Below are 18,815 nucleotides of genomic sequence, written 5' to 3'. Positions count from 1 at the left end.
CAAGTCTCTGTTTCCTTGTTGATTTTCTAATTGTCTATCTATTGATGTGAGTGGCATGTTGAAGTCTCCAACTATTATGTAGAGATGTCTGTTTCTCCTTTCAGTTTTGCCAGAGTTTGTCTATTTTGGGGCATCCTGGTTAGATGCATAGATATTTGATTTTTACTCCTTTCTCGTAGATTGTCCCTTTATTAATATATAATGACTTTCTGCATCTCCTATAACTTTTTATGCATTTAAAGTCTGTTTAGCCTGACACCAGTATAGCTATTCCTGCTCTCTTTTGGTTACTGTTTGTGTGAAATATCTTTTACCACCTTTCCCTTTCAGTTGATTTGCATCCTTGGGTCTAAGGTTAATTTCCTGAAGACAGCATATGAATGGCACATTTTAAAAAAGTCCATTCTGTTAGCCTGTGTCTGTTTATTTTATACATTTTTTTACAATCTGAGAATAATATTTACTAGTTAAAACTATGTCTTATAGTTTACAAAGAGGCTAGTTAACGACAATAGTATCATTGACCTTAAACTTCTCAGTAAGACTGAGGCGTCAAATCTTCAGAATTCTGAATTGTTCTCCAGGCAGGGAGGTAGTGGCTGTGCATGGAGGTGCACACGTGCAACACCTGGAAATTGTGCAGGCTTTCGAGACAAAAAAATACTATAAAGCAAAAGAGTCTGGTCTCCTTTGAGGTTCCCTAACCCCCATTGATCCTTGTATCCCCCAACCTCTCCCACCATCAATTCCATCTCCAAGGCAGGTCTTCAGTTCATTGTCATGAGAATCTGTTCTTGAAAGCTTTAATTGTCTTGGCATCATTGGGACAATTTTCTTCACAGTCCCTTTCCTAGGTTCATAGAAAACAGTGCTGCTGACCACTGGTGCCAAGGGGTCACTGTTGGTGTTTGGGCCATCATAGTTCAGCTTTTCAGTGCTGGGGTTAAAGTTCTTAGCCTGTGTCTTTTGAATTGGGAGTTTAATCCATTAACATTCAATGTTATTACTGTAAAGGCATTACTTCAATCATTTTATCCTTTGGCTTTCATATGTTATATCTGACTTTTATCTGTCTTTTTAACCTTTTGGTTACCCTTTCTGATAGTATTCACTTCTCTGTTTTCCTACAAGACTTTCTCTCCTGTTTTTTTTAAACTCCCTTTATTGTTTCCTGAAGAGTCAGATTCTTGTTTACAAACTTTCTTAGTTTCTGTTTATCTGTGAATACTTTAAACTTACTGTCATATTTGATGCACAGTTTTGCCTGAGAAAGCATTCTTGCCTGGCAATTTTTCTCTTTCATTACTGTAATTGCCCCCATGTTTTCTGAAGAGAAATCTGCACTAAGTCTTACTGGGCATCCCTTGTATGTAAAGTTTCATATCTTCCATGCTGCTTTCAGAATTTTCTCTTTATCTTTGGCATTTGGCATTATGAATATTATGTGTCTAGAAGTAGGTTTATTTGGATTTATTCTGATTGGGTATGTTATGCTTCCTGGACATCTATATTCATGTCTTTCATGAGAGTTGAGAAATTTCAGCCATTATTTCCTCAAATAGTCTTTCTGTCTGCTTTCCTTTTTCTTCTCCTTCTGGAACTCCCAATATATGTCTGTTAGTTCACTTGATGCTATCATTCACCTCCCTGAGCCCTTGCTCATTTTTTTCTATTCTTTTCTCTATATTTTTCTCTCTTTTTTCAATTTCAACTGTCTTGTCTTCTATGCTGCTACTTCTTTCTTCTGATTTCAAATCTGCTGTTGTATGCCTCTATTGTATATATAATTTCACTTCTTGTGCTTTCATTCCCATAAGCTATGTTATTTTTCTATTCAGGTTTTCAATTTTATCTTTGCGCTCACCTAGTGATTTCCTAATGTTTTCATTTCTTTAGTCATGTTGCCCTTCAACTCCATGATTTGATTTACAATATTTGTATGAACATCATTGATTAGTTGCTTCAAGTCCTGTGTCTCATCTGGAGCTTTGATTTGTTCCTTTGCCTGATCTTTTTCTCAGTATGGCTTAAAATGTTTTGCTGATGTCTAGGCATCTGATTACGATGGTGAGTTTACTCAGATGGTCATTTTCTCTCTCTTGCCTTGGGAAGTGGCTGTGTGCTATTTGTTAAGTAGCTGTGTGCCACCGTGGTCTTTGTTTCTTGATTCTACTTATTCTAGACTTTTAGGATTTTACATTTAACTTCTCAAACCAGTGTTAAGGACCAGTAATGGGATGCAGGCAAGTTTCCAAGGGTCTTGGAGAGTGGAGTAGTAAAGGCACCAGACTGCCTCTTTTATTTATTATTTTCCCCTTCTTTGCTTGCACTTTCCTGGTCCACAGATGGTGCTCTTCAGCAGACTGGTCAGCTTAGTTACCAGATGCTAGGAATGAATGCATTCACTGTAACCCCACGGAAGCAATGTCTATGAGGGTGAGCCAAGCCTTGTAAACAAACTTTCTCAGAAGTTACTCTTCTCCTTTGGACCTGCCTCTCTCTGCACCATCAGCAGCCAGTCCAGAGCAGTAGTAAGGTTGTTTCAGTAGGCAGTTTATCTTTAGCTCTCTGCCAGCTCTCAGAGCAGCAATATCATGGCCACATCTGGCCTGGAAGTGTGGGACATCTGGGATGCCGCAGACCAGCTTCACTGGCCAAAATCTGAATTTGCCATAGGCTGTCTGAGTTTGGAGGACACATGTCTAACCCCCCACCCTATCACTAATCAGGGCTAGTTCCAGATACCAGGTACACACACACATACACACACACACACACACACACACACACATTGGTTTTCTTAAAAATCAGGGGTCTAGTTCTTATCTTCCTCTTACTCTTTGACCTCAAGGCCCTGATATCAGCCCTAAGCTAATGAGGCTCAGACTTCTGGTCTGAGAAGTGGGCCTCCCAGGCCAGATGTGGATAGGGGAGTTGCCAAAATACATTCTAGAGCAGGAGAGGCTGAGAACTGCCTGGTGAGCCTTGTTTGAGAACTGGGTGCTGGATGCTTCTGATGTTGCTTTAATAAATTTCACTTGCACCTGAAAAAAAAAAAGTCAGGAAGCTCCCTGACTTCCCCTGATGTTTGCTTATAGGGTGGGGGGGATGGGTGCCAGCAGCTTTACTCACGGGATTTTTCCAGCCACCTGAGACTCCTTTCCTTCACCCCTTTCTCTTCTGGATATTGTCTGGCCTTCCCATGGTATCCTAAGTTCTAGAACATTTTCTGCTTGTCCTTGAACTGTTTTTCTGGGAGAAAAGTAAGCCCTCTGTCTCTGTAATCCTCCATCTTCCCAGAAGTTGCGATGAGTAAATTAATATAATTTTAAGTGTATATTAACTAAAATATTAATAATTGTTATTTCTGGATAGTGGAATTTTATGAGTGAACCTCTCACACTTTTTCTGTTTGGGGTGCATTGTCCTTCTTGGGTGTTGATATTTATGTCTTTCATAAGGGTCGGGAAGTTTTTAGTCATTATTTCCTTGACATTCTTTCTACCCCTTTTCCATTCTCTTCTCCTTCTGGGACAACAATAATGTATATGTTTGTGCATTTCATGTTGTCATTAAATTCCCTGAGACCCTGTTCCATTTTTTCCATTCTCTTTTCTTTCTGTTCTCCTGTTTTTCCAGTTCAGATGTTCTGTTTTTGAAATCACTAATTCTATCTTTGAGCGATTAAAATCTGCTCTTATGTGACTCTAATGTATTTTTAATCTCATCCATCATGTCTTTCATTCCTGTAAGGTCTGGTACTTTTCTTTGTAGGCTTTCAATTATTCTTTATGCTCACCCAATGTCTTCTTAATATCTTTTATCTCTTTAGTCATATTTTTCTTTCAATTATTTAATTGATTTAGGAGAGTTGCTTGATTACCATTGATTAATTGTTTTAAATCCTGTATCTCTTAAGGATATTTGTTTTTTTCCTTTGGCTGGACCATCTATTCTTGTTTCCTAGTATGGCTTGCAATTTTTTGCTGATGTCTAGCATCTGAATATTTTGGTGAATTTACTCTGATAGCCAATTTCTATCTTTTGCCTATTGTTTTTTTTCTTCTTCACAGCTCTTATTTGATATTTTGTTCAACTTATTCTCAGTCTTTAAAGTTGCCCAGCTTAAGTTATAAAAATCATACCAGGGACTCACTAATGGGGTGCAGATTCAGCTTTTGTTCATGCAATTTTCACACCAGCCAACAGATTGTGGTCATCAATGCACCTTTCCACAGAGGTGTTTCAATCTTCTTTTTCCTGTGTTTTGGTCTGGCCAGAACTGAGGTTCAAAGTAGGCTTTGCTGGCTGAATTCACTGAAGAAAAGCCCCCTGACTTCCCCTCCCTTTTCCTTTATAAGCGCTGCCCAGGAGGAGGATGTCTGTTCCCCTCTCAGTCAGCTGCAGTGAGTTAAGGGTTTTACCCCAGCTTAGTATCTTGGGGGTGGGGGAGGGGAGTCCTTCCCAGTTACTGCGCAGGTTTGGTAATTCACCTTTATTGTTTTGGGTTCTTCATCTCTCGTCCCTCACCCTCATGAGAGTTGTGAGGCACTGTCCTGGTATGCTGACCCCCAAAGCAGTTCCCTCAGACAGCTTTTGGCTCTTTCTCCATTGTTTTTGTGAGACAGTTGAGCCCTGTCTGCCTAATCTGATGTTATCTCCCTACAATCCCTCACCCCCACTTTTTAATCTTCTTTTTTTCCTAAATTGTCTGTATAGAGTGTGAAATATTTTGTAACAGGTGTTAAAAGTTATAAAAATACAAAGTTGGTATTATCCAATAAATTGTTAAACCTTTTGTTTTTCTCTATTTTTGTGACCCACCTTACAGTTTTATTAAGAGAACTAGTAAAATGAGGATGAAATTAGGGGAAAAAAAATGGAATCTGTTAATAACTTACATTACAAAAAGACATGATATATCATTGAAGTTTGATATTGTTATTAGTATATTGAAAAAATACTTTTCCTTTAGCTGGTTAGATATTTAACACCCACATTTATCCCATCAGGCAGCAGGAGTATTTTTCATAATTAGGATTTCAGTGGGCTTGACCAGCTTCCTTATCTGTGAGGTCTGTTTTCTAATATTTTTGCTGTTTACTTGGTAATCTATGCCCCCAACTTCATCCATATTTTTTGTAAAAGTGATGAATAAGACAGTTTCACTACTTCTCAAAGAAGAATAGTGGGTACTTTGCAGTACTCTAAAATGATTCCCATTATCCTCCTGTTTGTAAACCACTTTAGATAAAAACGCAATGCCAAAAATTTTGAAGACCCTAGTTAGACAAATAGCCAGTGATACAAAATCATGCACACAGATTCTTCCAGTTTTTTTTTTCGTACAACACTAAAACTGGTGTGAGAGCTAATTTACCAAAAACAATCTGTACCAGCTTTAGCCCAATATAAATAAAGTGTGAAAATAAACTATCACACTTACATTTTATATGCTAGGCAAGGCACATAAAGACTGATTTTTAAAGTATAGATAATATAATAGAAGTTTATTTAAATATTTTCAAGAAATTAGGGCAGAAGTATGAGAAAAACATTAGGCAAATTCAAGGCACATTCTTTTTGAATAGAGGAAGCATATTAGAAACTGGAGTATATGTTCAAAAACTAAAATGTTTATTAGAAACTATTTCTTAGTTTTATGAGAAAAACATTAAATCTGTAGCTATATATTTATTTTTAAGAAGGGTTATATTGGGGACCATCTTTTTTCATCTAAAATTTTTAATTGAAGTATATCATTTATACATGAACATACATAATAAGTATATAATAAAAGTTTTGAGCTTACAAAATAAACATGCATATCATCATACAGGATTCCCATGTACCCCCCCCCAACACCTTGAATTATTGTGAAACATTTGTTACAAACTATGAAAGAATGTCATCAAAATATTACTAACTATAGCCAATCTCTTACATTTGGTTTATTTTCCCCCCAACCCACTTGATTATTAACACACTGTATTAGTATTATATATTTGTTATAGTTCATGAAAGAATGTTCGATCTTTTAAAAATTCTTTATTTTATCTATTTTTTCAGTATATATTTTAAAGAGTTGATTTTGTATTTTTAGAATATGTTTTGGTTTTGTTTTCAGTTCATAATCTATTATGATACACATTTCCCATTGTCATTAACATATTTCATTATTCATTTTCAGTGGTTATATGGCATTCCATTTTGGAATAATTTAGGAAACCTTTCTCTTATTGTTGTTTCTATTCTTTTTTCTAAATAATGTAGCACTGAACATCTTTGTAAATAAAACTTAATGTGCATTTTAGATTCTTTTCTTCTGACAGATTCTCCATATTGGAAATATTGGGACAAAGTATTGCATACCTTTAAGGATCTTAATTCATTAGGCCAAATTATTTTGGAAAGTTGAACTAACTTACATTTCCTTTAGCAGTAATATGTGAAATAAAGTGAGTTATTTAGGTTTTCAGAAGTAGACTCTGAAATTAGCCATCTTTATATAAAGACAAAAAATAAATGGTTTATGATAAAATTAACTTTAATATAAAAAAATCTTATGGTTCTTATGGTATTATTTTTCTGAATTATTCACTGTTTCTTAACCTAACAAAAATACTAGGAACAATATATTAAAATGGAAGTTATTTTAATTATTTAAGATAAAGTATATATAATGATAAAATGGAAAGACATAGTAGTTTATATTAGGGAAAACTTTGAAACTAGGAGATAGGAATTCTGAATTCTGTCCTTGACTCTGTTATTAACTGACCTTGGGTCAGTGGTGATGGTTGGCACCCTTGTATTGTTCTTGATTTTAGCGAGAAAGCTTTCAGTCTTTCACAATTGAGTACAATTTCATATATGCCCTTTACCATATTGAAAAAGTTTCCTTTTTTCCTAACTTTCAGAGTGTTTTTTCAAAAATGGATTCTGAATTTTGTCAAATGCATTTTCTGCATCAATTGAGGTATGATCATGTGATTTTTTCTTCAATTTATCAATGTGGTGTTTTACACTGATTGATTTTCTTATGTTGAATCACCATTGCATACCTGGGATAAAACCCACTTGATCGTAGTGTAAAAATCTTTTAATGTGCTTTTGAATTCACTTAGCAAGTATTTTGCTGAGGATTTTTGCATCTATTTGTGAAATAGGTCTATAATTTTCTTTTTTCATAGTATCTTTTTCTGGCTTTGGTATTAAGGTGATGTTGGCTTCATAGAATACTTTTGGAAGCATTTGAGCAAGATTGTTATTAGATCTTTGAGTGATTGGAGAATTCACCTGTGAAGCCATCTGATCTGCACTTTTCATTTTTGGGAGGTTTTAAGGACTATTTCAATCTCATTACTTATATTGGTTTGTTGGGGTCTTCTGTCTGAGGATCAGTGTAGGTTTTTCATGTGTTTCTGGGAGTTTGTTTTGTCTGCATTGTCTAGTTTGTTGGTGTACCATTGTTCATAGTATCTCTTATGATCTCTTTTGTTTCTGCAGGCTTAGAAGTAATCTCTCCCCCCTCATTTTTATTTATTTATGTCTTCTCTGATTTTTCTTTGTCAGTCTAGCTAGAGGTTTGTCAATTTTGTTGAGCTTCTTGAATAATCAATTTTTGGTTTTGTTGATGCTCTCTTTGTTTTCTTTTTGTTCTCAATTTCATTGATTTCTGCTGTAATCATTTTTATTTCTTTCTTCTGCTTGCTTTAGGGCTATATATTTACCTTTCAGCACTGTGTTTGCTATATTCCATAGATTTTGATATGTTGTGTTCTCATTTTCATTCCTCTTGAGCTATTTACTGATTTCTCTTGCAATTCCTTCTTAGACTCACTGGTTATTTAAGAGTGTATTGTTAATCTCTACATATTTGTGAATTTTCCCTTTTCCACCTGTTATTGATTTCCAGCATCATTCCACTATGATTAGAGAAAGTGCTTTTTATAATCTCAATATTTTAAAATTTATTGAGACCTGTCTTGTAATTCAGCATATGGTCTCTTTTGGAGAAGGATCCATGAGCACTTGAGAAGAATGTATATCTTGCTGTATTGGAGTGTAAGGGTCAATAAATGTCTGTTCAGTCTAGCTCATTTATCATATTATTCAAGCTCTCTGTTTTCTTATTTATCCTCTATCCAGATGTTCTATCCAATACTGAGAGTGGAGTATTGACATCTCCAACTCTTATTGTAGAGACATCTATTTCTCCCCTCAGTTTTGCCAGTGTGTGCCTCATGTATCTTGGGACACCCAGGTTAGGTGCATAACTATTTATGATTATTTCTTCTTGGCAAATTGCCCCTTTTATTAATATATAATGACCGTCTTCATCACCTATAACAATTTTGCTTTTAAAATCCATTTTGTTTGTTATTAGTATCTCTGGTCCAGATCTTCTTTTGTTACTATTTGCATGGAAGGTCTTTTCCCAACGTTTCACTTTCAGCCTGATTGTGTCCTTGCATCTAAAGTGAGTCTCTTGTAGATACTACATAGATGGTTCATCTTTTTTATCCATTCTAAGTCTATGTTTTTTTGTTTTTGCTTTTTTGATCAGAAAGATCAATCCATGAACATTCAATGGTATTACCGTGAAGGCATTACTTACTTTGTCCATGTTACCCTTTGGTTTCCATTGTCATATCTTTCTATTGTCTGTATTTTTCCCCTTTTAGTTACCCTTACTAATAATTTTAATTTTTACATTCCTCTCCAAGTCTCTTGCCTTTGTCTTTTCCTTTCAGAGTTAGCACTCCCTTTATTATCTCTTGTAAATCTGGTCTTTTGGTAACAAACTCTCACTTTTATTTGTCTGTGAATACTTTAAACTCATCCTAATTTTTGAAGAACAGTTTTGATGAATATGGATTTCTTGGATCACAGTTTTTCTCTTTCAGAACCTTAAATACATCACAACACTTTCACCATTTTCTTCTCACCTTCATGTTTTCTGTTGAGAGATTGTCGCTTAGTCTTATTGAGCTTCCCTTGTATGTGATACATTGCTTTTGTCTTGCTGCTTTCAAAATCCTCTCTTTATCTCTGGCATTTGACATTCTGAATAGTAGGTGTCTTGGAATAGGTCTATTTGGATTAATTCTTTCTTGGGTGCATTGTCCTTCCTGGATATTTACATTATGTCTTCATAAGGGTTGGGAAGCTTTTGGTCATTATTTCCTCAAATATTTTTTTTGCCCCTTTTTTGTTCTTTCCCCCTTTGGGAACACCTGTAATATGTATGTTTGTGCATTTCAAATGTCCTTCAATTCCTTGAGACCCTGTTTCATTTTCTACATTCTTTTCTCTGTTTTTTTCTTCCTTTCTTTTCAAGCTCAGAAGCTTGGTCCTCTCAATCTCTAATTCTGTCTTTCATCAGTTCAAATATGCTGTTATATGCCTCTAATATGTTTTTAATCTCGTCTATTGTGCCTTTCATTCCCATAAGCTCTGCTACTTTTCTTTGCAGACTTTCAAATGACTCTTTATGCTCACCCAGTGTCTTCCTAATACCCTTTATCTCATTGGTCATATTTCCCTTCATCTAGTTGAATTGATTTAGGAGATTTTTGTGAACATCATTAATTATTTGTCTTTTCTTCCTGTGTCTCATCAAGGTTTATGATTTGTTCCTTTGACAGGGCCCTATATTCCTAATTTTTAGTATGGCTTATAATTTTTTTGCTGATGTCTAAGCATCTGATTATGTTGGTGAATTTACTCTGATGGTCAATTTCTCTTTCTTGCTTAGTGGTTTTGTTTCATGGCTATTCTTTGATTTTTGATTCAACTTATTCTAAGTCTTTAAGTTTTCCCAGCTCAAGTTATCAGCACAGGAGAGGGATTCACTAATGTGGTGCAGAGCAGATCAAGGGTGCCTGGGACTTGAAAAAAAGCATTTTTTCTTCTTGCAGTTTCCTGGCCTGCCAACAGATGGTGTTCTTCAGTGGATCTTTTCATAGAGGTGTCTCTTTCAACCTTCACTTGCTGGGCTGCCTGGAACTGAGATTCAAAGCGGGCTCTCCTAGCCAAACTTACTGAAGAGAAACCACTCTCTGCCCTCTGTCAGCATACTCTCCCTCCTGCCAGGGAGGAAAACCTCTGTTCTCCTCTCAGTTGGCAGCAGTAGGCCATGAGTTTTACTGAGGCTGTTCACCTTGCGGTTGGGGGATGGGTGCTGTTCCCAGTTGCAAGAAATAGTTATTAATGATTTTTGTTCTGGTCTCTTAGTCTCTTTGTCCCTCTTCCTTCTGGATGATACACAGCACCCTCCTTGTCTGCAGATCCCCAAAGCAGCTCCCTCAGACAGGTTTTTGCCCTTCCTTTGTTATTTTTTTAAGAGTGTTGAGCCCTGCCAACCTACTTTGATGCCATCTTCTGGGAAGTCTCTCTAAAGTTATGTTTGGTTTGTTTTGTACCATTTTGACTCTCTCTTTTTTTCAGTTCGTGGGTTTCTTCGTCTATATTTTAGCTGCTCTTCCTCCCTCTCTTTAAACTTTTTTCAAACAGTCTTGTTAAGAAAAGTTTAGAGGCAGTCTGATTTACCGTTGTAAGCATAGGTGAATGACTTTACTATGAGTAAACTATGAGTAACTATTTTTCTTTACATAATAGTCATCTCAAAATAGGCTATGATATAGTTAGCCCACGGTAAAGTACTATTAAGTAGATCAAGTAAGAGATTATAAATAAATTTATGTTTTAAGATGACTCTGTCAACTATATAGTTGAGAGATTTTCTTTGTACTCTGGGTATGGTTGTTAAATCACAAAAGATAAATTTTGTTGGCCAGAAAACACTGATGAAATTTAAATATTATACTGGTTGACAAAGCTGGCAGAATAAGATGCTCCAGAGTACCATTGCCCACAGAATCTTTGATCAACTAGCAAAACATTTTCCTCAAAATTCATGAAGACAGTTAAATGGTTTAAGTAACTGGGCATATGCCAAATTTAGAAAATACAGCTTTAAAAACAGCAGAAGATGCTACGTTTGCTGGCCCCTACTCTGCTCTCTCCCTGAGGTGGTATGGATTCAGACTGCACTCTTATTGTGGGGTCTATAACCCTGTTCAGGTTGGAATAGGGTAACCCTTATACACATACCAGGGAGACTGTATGTTGGTCCCCTTCTATCAAATGGCAGTCTGAAAGTCTGAATGAGGAAGCTTGACTTGGGCTCACTTTCCCAGAACTTGCCCTGCAGGTGGAAGCAGCTTAACAGCTCAAGTAGTGTAAGAAACAATTAAGTCAAAGTGGCCTGGGATAAAGGATTACCTGCTTTAAGTCATACAATAGAGAATCTAGGAGGAGGGGTTAAGGACAAGTTCAGGACAAGAAGCAGGCTCAGAAAAGATGGAGAGGCCCTGTACTTCACATTTGCCTCAGTCTAATCATCTTTATAGGGGACCTAAAGTCTGAAGGAGAGTACCAGTCAATGTACAGTCAATTTGCAAAGACTGTGAAAGGGTTTGTATGTATGTGTGTGTGCATTTGCTTTTGTTAGGTCCTGGTACTCAAGGAACTCTTTGACAGGCTGTCACAGGCTAGATACACACTGGAACAGTCAGCTCATGAACTAGATCCTAGAGCTAATACTTTAAGATATTAAAATGTAAAATGTGAAACAACAGATTACAAGGCAAACAAAGAAACAGGAAGTTATGGCCCACCCAAGGGACCAAGATAAAAATCCAGAAACCACCAATAAAGAAGACCAGACTTTGGACATAATAAAAAAAGACTTAAAAAAAAAACATTCTTAATATGGTCAAGGAGATAAAGGAAAATATAGAGAAAGAACTAAAGGATATCAGGAAAACAATAAATGAAAAATCTGAGAATCTCAGTAAAGAGATACAAATTTAAAACAGGAACCAAACAGAAATACTGGAGTTGAAGATCATGATAGCAAAAACAAAAGATTCCCTAGAGGGTTTCAATAGCAGATTGGAGCTGACAGAAGAAAGGATCAGTGGTATTGAAGAGAAGGCAATTGAAATGATTCAGATTGAGGAGCAGAAAGAATAAAGAATGAAAAAAAGCAAAACAGAACCCAAGAGACCTGTGGGAAACCATCAGTTGTACCAGTATATGCATTATTTGAGTTTCAGAAGGAGAAGAAAGAGAGAAAAGGGCAGAAGGAATATCAAAGAAATAACAACAGAAAACTTTCCTAATTGAAGAAAGGCTTTAAATATGCACATTCAAGTAGCCCAATGAACCCTAACAGGATAAACTTTAAGAAAACCATGCCCAGCCACCTAGTAGTCAAACTGTCTAATGTCAAAGACAAGAAGAGAATTTTGAAATCTGCAAGAGAAAAGCAACATTATATGCACAAGGGAGTCCCAATAAGATTAAGTCCCAGTTTTTCTTTAGAAACCATGGAGGCAAGAAGGAAGTGGGACAAAATATTGCAAGTGATAAAAGAAAACAATTGCAAGCAAGCATTTTTTATCCAGTGAAACTATCTTTCAAAACAGGGGAGAGATTAAGACATTCCCAGATAAACAACAACTCAGGGAGTTCATAACCACTAGCCCTGCATTACAACCAATGCTAACAGGAGTCCTTCAGACTGAAAGGAAGGGACACTGGACAGTGGATTGAAGTGGCTTAAGGAAATAAAGATCTCCATAAAGGTAACTATGTGGGTAATTATAAATGCCAAAACTATTGGACTGTATTTTTTGGTATGTAACTCCCCCTTTTAATTCTTACTGGTTCTGAAATGAAAATGCAAAAAAAAACCACAACAAAACACAAAGATAAATTTGTGGTTTTGACATACAATGTATAAAGATATAATTATTTCTAAAATTAACACATTTAGAATACCTGGCACACAGAGGATGCCCAATAGGTAGTTTCTACATGAAATAATGGATGAATATAGAGAAGGGAGATGTTATAGTGCAGGATAGCCTTCTGATAAGATAGATCTTAAAGGATGAGCACTTATTTTGATTACACTAAGAGTAAAAATACTGCATAGATAAATTACATTTTTGTCTACATATGGTTTTTCATGTCATTGTATACATGTTGCAAAAATACCAGATCCTGTACCTGAACTTTTGGATAGTGTGGACTATACTACTAAAATTTCTTATGACTCATTTGAATAGTCTCCATGATAATATCTATTATGCTCATGAAATGTTGTCAGTGAAGGAAGGCAAATTATACTGATTTATTATTAATCTACATTTATTTATAACAGTTTTTGTATAGCACTTTAGCTATCATTAATTTTCAATTAGTTTATTTCACAGGTATATAGGTAAAGTGTTCATGGCATCATTAATTCCTGTTGTACATAATGTGAGGACTATTTTAGGATACTATGTTGTACTTGGTGTCCTAATTTTGAATTCTTTGAATTCCATTCAATTGCCTGTAATTTTAGTCTGTTTAAAATTTTTGTTTTCTTTATTTCTAAAACACAATCATAAGTCATATGATAAAGAGAAAACATTTTCAATTATGATTTTAGAAGACATTAGTTTTAGACTACTTTCCAGTTTTAAAATTTCCTGAATTTGCTATGGCAAAAGAAAGCATTATGAAAACCTTGATGAACATGAGTAAGATGCAATAAAATTCTACAGTAAAAATGTGATGTTTCATTCTTCAATTTAACCATGCAGTTTTGGAATTTGATAATGGCATTTTGTCTTTTTCAGGTTAAACTCTTTAGAAAAACATATTAAATAAATATATAAAAGGTACTTTGATTTGAAGTATGTTGATCTGAAGTATATGTAATAAAAAAAAGAAGTTCCTGAAAATTAAAAAATATGTATATACTTAGCTATTATCTTTTTTCATATTATACACTCTTATTAAAGATTGACAGAATAAAAATTCTTTAATCTCACATAAAGATTCAAGTTTTGGTGGGTTGGATGTGTGACACATGGTTTGGAGAGAGAGTGAATTTTCCTTTAAAACGACTTTGCAGTTATGCTTGTTAAATCATTACACTAAAGCTTAGTCATGTACAGAGAAAACTGCCTAATAATTAAGAATTGACATTTTAACATGATATTTGCAATAGACATGTTGGATCCTTAATTAAATAGAACATTGCTTAATTTTGAAGGATCAACAAAAAAAGTCAAACTCTCCTTGGCAAGTGGAATTTTTATAGTAGAAGTGGGAAACCTGATATAAGTGGTTCATTCTCTATTTGGATGATACAGAATTGCTCTAAGCAGTAAGCTTACTGTTTTCAGACAGCATTAGCAGCACCAGCAAATACAACTGTGTCAGCCTCCCTTAATACAGGGCATTTGTAACTGCACAGGGGAGATGATAAACAGTGTATGAGATTTGATATCCTGATGATGGCTTAAACAGACACTGATGGACATATCTGCTGTTTGATGTTTTCTTCACTAGCCCTGAAGATGCTGAGAGATAGAGACTGTCATTGTATTTTCTAAGATAATAATTGCAATCTTAGGGGGTTTCTGAAGATAGAGAGGTCATGCAGTCTGGAACCTGTGAGCCTTTTCAATCTCTAAGTCATCAGGTATGGCCTCATTAATTATGATGATACTAGTAGAATGTAGTATTGTTTTTTCTAGATCTTAATCATTTATAATATATTAATTAATGCAATTGTTTATTCTCAGTTTTTCTTTACGTTATTTGAACAATTAATTTTTATAGTAATGGATGCCCAGCTAAAGAATATGAATTTTGGAAGTGTGTGTATGTGTCCATGTTTACTTTAGCTTTTTGGAGGAAGTGAGAGTAAAGGAAGAGATTCTTTGTATTGTATTAAAAGCAACGTTTGGGGCTCTATGGATTTTTACACATTAAGTCCGTCTAGAATCAGGCTGTATATTTTATTTAGAATGACAAAAATAGAATAAATTGATCAAACTGATAAGGGTATAATATAACTAGCTGCTCATATATAGTGTCAAGTTATAATTTTTATCTGGAATTTCTTAAGCAGAGAAATAGATGTTGCTATCTTTGTAATGTGCAACAACATAGCAATACAAGTTTGATGAGCAAGATCATGTTTATCAGCATCTGGGATATAAGCAAATTAATTTCCTGAAATTTACATTGCAGTATCTGAGCAATTTTAAAAGGCATTGGTTTCAATTCTTTCTCAGACCTACTGAAATGCTGATACTCTAGGTCCTTTTAATATAGCTAACTGCTAAGCCGTTGCTTTTAGATGCAACCAGACTATAAATCTGTTTTTCATAAAGCAAGCTTGTGACATTTAAGCTTGTTAACGATATTTTGACCCAGAGAGATTTGGCATTTGCCACTTTCATTTTCAAACTGAAAGACTTAACTATTAAACATATTAACTATAAAGCACAGAGAATCATCACAGTGAAGGATTTGAATTTATATGTCCATTTTATCCCCAAACTCTGCTATTTATGTTAAGCTGTTCTCACTTAATCAGGTTATAATGCATTTAGCTTTGATGTGTGATAGCATATCCTCAGAATTACATACTTGGTTAAGAAACTACTTGTTCTTGACATTCATATTTTGAAGGACATGTATTTTATTTACTTTTAAAAATATTATACTTATTTCTGCCTCGATTTTAGAAACTTGTCTCATATTTGACCAGATACTAATATTAAATGAGCCAAAAAAATGCAGTATTTCCACCATTTGTCAGCAGAAAGATAGTTTGTCTTCATAGTTCTATAGTAAGATAAAAATTTAATGCCCTATCAGGATGAAATGAGAGTATTAAAAATGAGTACACTTGACGAAAAACTGAAGAAGTCTGAAAGAATGAATTGATGCAGTTAAAGGGGTCAGCTGCTCCTTTTTAATTAAAAACACATTGAAAAAATTCTACCTACTGATATTGGCTATAATTTATATGTCAGTCTACTTAGCCAGCTTATATTCTTATTAGCAGGGAAGATTGCCATATTTTTAAGCTTGATTAGTTTGGAATGATTTGAATATACCTTTCAGTTGCTACAAAACCTGTTTAATCTGTTAGAATTTATTTCCAGTATTTGCATGTATTAGTCATTATGAGTACATTCTGTTTCTTGGCATTGCTTTGAGATTCCTCAAGGTATTGTTTCCACAACATTTTGTTATTTTTCACTGTATTTATGACATTTTCAAAAGAACCCAACCATAAAAATTAGTGTTTAATTTCCTTTAATGACAATTAAATGAGGATTTCTCAATAATTTTGTAAGGTGAAAGAATTTTCTTTTATAATTCTCATTTTTTTTACAAATTGGAGAGGAATTTTTTTCTCTTGCTGTATAAAAATACATTATATTAAAAAGTAAAGGCTGACTGGAAAGTAGCAGACATTTAAGTATAATGCCAACCTTTCTTCTTGTGCTGCAATATGACCTTGACCTTTTGAGTGGTGAAATTGATTTTGAACCTGCCCAGTAAAGATAGGTCATCCTTTTTAAATATTTGCCTTAGTCTGTACTACCTTATACATACATTTCATTTTATATGAGCAACTATTTGAGTAATTCTTCAATATAGTAAACATTATAAGAGAGGTGATAATTTGCAAGCTAATCTATTTGGTATTGTGAAGAATACAGAAAAGAAAAATATGCTTCCTGCTTCCAAGCAGCAGGAAATGAGCAAATGTAGCCAGTGAGATAAGCTCATATTTTAAATAGACTTTTCAAAGGTAGTATGCTACAATCAGTTTTAACTTCATTTATAAAGTGATGGCCAAGTTTAGCGTGAGTTATGTAATTCTTTTTCTCATGTAAATTTCTTGATATTAGAGAAATCAGAGGCTGGGTTAAACTGTATAATCAAGCATTCTGTAATTTTATTAACAACAGCATTACATTATTGTAAAATGCCTAGTTTGATGTGCCAGGGCATTATAAACTGTGAATCAATAAAATAGTGTTGTATGTTTTATATGCTATAGTTGTCGTTTATTTTGAGAGTGAAGGAGGATCTAACCTACAGGTAGGAGGCTGAAGCAGGGACCCCAAGAACAACTCAAAACAGAGATTTGATAAGTCTAATTACAGACTTAAGTATGGATAATTAAGTATTAATGCAGGGGGTTTTGACCTCATAGGGATTAAATGTGGAAATAAAGGGCAGCAAATGTAGGGGGGTAGTATCTGTTGCTCACTACGTCATTTAGGGTAGTCCTTTGAATAATATGGGGGGAAGAGGATACACCTAAGACTCTGAGAAAGGGAGGAGGAGGTATTATGCAAGTAGGCCTTAGCTAGCTTGGACCTGGCACTTCTCTTCTTTTTTATACCAGTATGCTGCCTGAAAAGAGTAGCACTGGGATAGTGGCAAGGGGGTAGTACAGCAGCTGCAAAATCCTTGTATCCACAGAATCTCAAACTAAGGGATGTTGACCAATAGTGCCTCCTGAGTGCCTGGTATTTCTTATTAGAGCAATAGAAAGTTGATTTGCAAATTCTTCTGGTTTGCAACAGCTGGCTGCAATAAGAACCTGCATAGTATGGTGGTTTGAACCACATCCATTGGGTTCAAATCTTAGTTATATATACACTTACTAGCGGTATGGTCTTGGGCAAATTACTTAACCTTTCTGGTCCTCAGTTTCCTCATTTGTAATGTAAGATAATACTTGTGCCTGTCTCAAAGAGTTGTAAAGACTAAGTGAGTTCTTGTATATAAAGCACTTGTAAGAGTTTGAATATAACAAGCCCTGCAACTGTTGACAGATATTATTATATACATTCTAAGAGCTAGGATGGGCTATGGTAGGCAGGCCTTGGTAGCAGTAGTCATGCAGTTTAGTTTTGTTGCCTTTCTCTTATTCCCTTACCAAATAAGAAATACGGCTGAAAACACATGCTATACAAATGCAAACAGAGAACAACATGCTGCATCTAATTAAATTCTAACATTTACTGACAATTGTAATTGTGGCTTGTTGAAAGTTTTTTGCATCTGCTTGCCAGGTTGATTTAAACTTCTATTAGGATTCTATGTGTATAGATTCTTTGCTTTCCTATATTATACCAACTACTTCATTCATGACAGGAAGATTACTATGCCTTTGGGAAAATTTAACAGTAATGTCATATCTTTTTTGGTTGTAGTTTAAGATTAAAATTAAAGGGTAAAAATAATTAAAAAAAAAGAAGATAATAGAGATAAGTTACATAGCTAAGATTTAATAATATGAGTTGTTTTCTTAATCATCAAAATATCCAGGACAAAGCACTTTATTGAAAGTTGAACCCAACTTTTATTTTACTAAGTGTATTTATTAATAAATACTTTTCTTTTAGATGATGGACTAAAATGCAATATGCTGTGAATACAAAACTATATATCTTAGTAGAACAATTCAAGTTCCTATTTAATAGGGTATAATATTTTGAATCTCTGGTGATTATAAATGTAAAAAATCTATCAGCTTAAACATTAAACATTGTCAATAAACTCCTAACTACAAGTGAGTAATTTGATACTTGGTTGAAATTTAAATACTTTTAAGTGTTATATTTTGTGACATCTCTGAATTTTAGTTCTCTTCTTGAGCAGTGTCCTCAGTCTGCAGCTATTTCCAAAAAACTGGCACAGGGTCAAATGAGTTTCCTGATAATGGATTTGTTAAAACAAACACACATACAAACACAGTGTGCTAGTAGGCACAGCATTAGGCAAGGATATAAAGACCAATAGATTCTTGCTTTCAGGAGGTCATACGTAGTGAGTCATAAACACTAAATACAAGTAACTACAACAAAATGCAGAAAGTAGTGAGTGCCATAGAGATTGAAAAGAAATATGAAATGGGTACAAATTAC

At 34.7% G+C, this 18,815-nt stretch overlaps 1 protein-coding gene across 15 annotated transcripts in view; it reads left to right on the top strand.

The window, feature by feature from the left end:
* Positions 1-18,815, top strand: part of SLC4A10 (solute carrier family 4 member 10) — a 389,606-nt gene that overhangs the window by 86,910 nt on the left and 283,881 nt on the right. For 6 of the 15 annotated variants that reach the window (XM_058300757.1, XM_071216367.1, XM_071216365.1 and 3 more), the window contains exon 1: positions 13,981-14,551. The exons of 8 other annotated variants lie outside the window; for them this stretch is intronic. In XM_058300757.1, the coding sequence (XP_058156740.1) occupies positions 14,507-14,551 (45 nt within the window). In that variant the 5' untranslated portion in view covers positions 13,981-14,506. Of the gene's footprint in view, positions 1-13,935; positions 14,552-18,815 lie in introns of those variants that run through there. One more of the 15 variants, XM_058300759.2, reaches the window with a different exon arrangement.

Source organism: Dasypus novemcinctus, chromosome 7, assembly GCF_030445035.2.
Source record: "Dasypus novemcinctus isolate mDasNov1 chromosome 7, mDasNov1.1.hap2, whole genome shotgun sequence".
Taxonomy (NCBI): domain Eukaryota; kingdom Metazoa; phylum Chordata; class Mammalia; order Cingulata; family Dasypodidae; genus Dasypus; species Dasypus novemcinctus.
The sequence above is the reverse complement of the archived record's forward strand: the minus strand, read 5'-3'. Positions and strand labels throughout refer to the sequence as shown.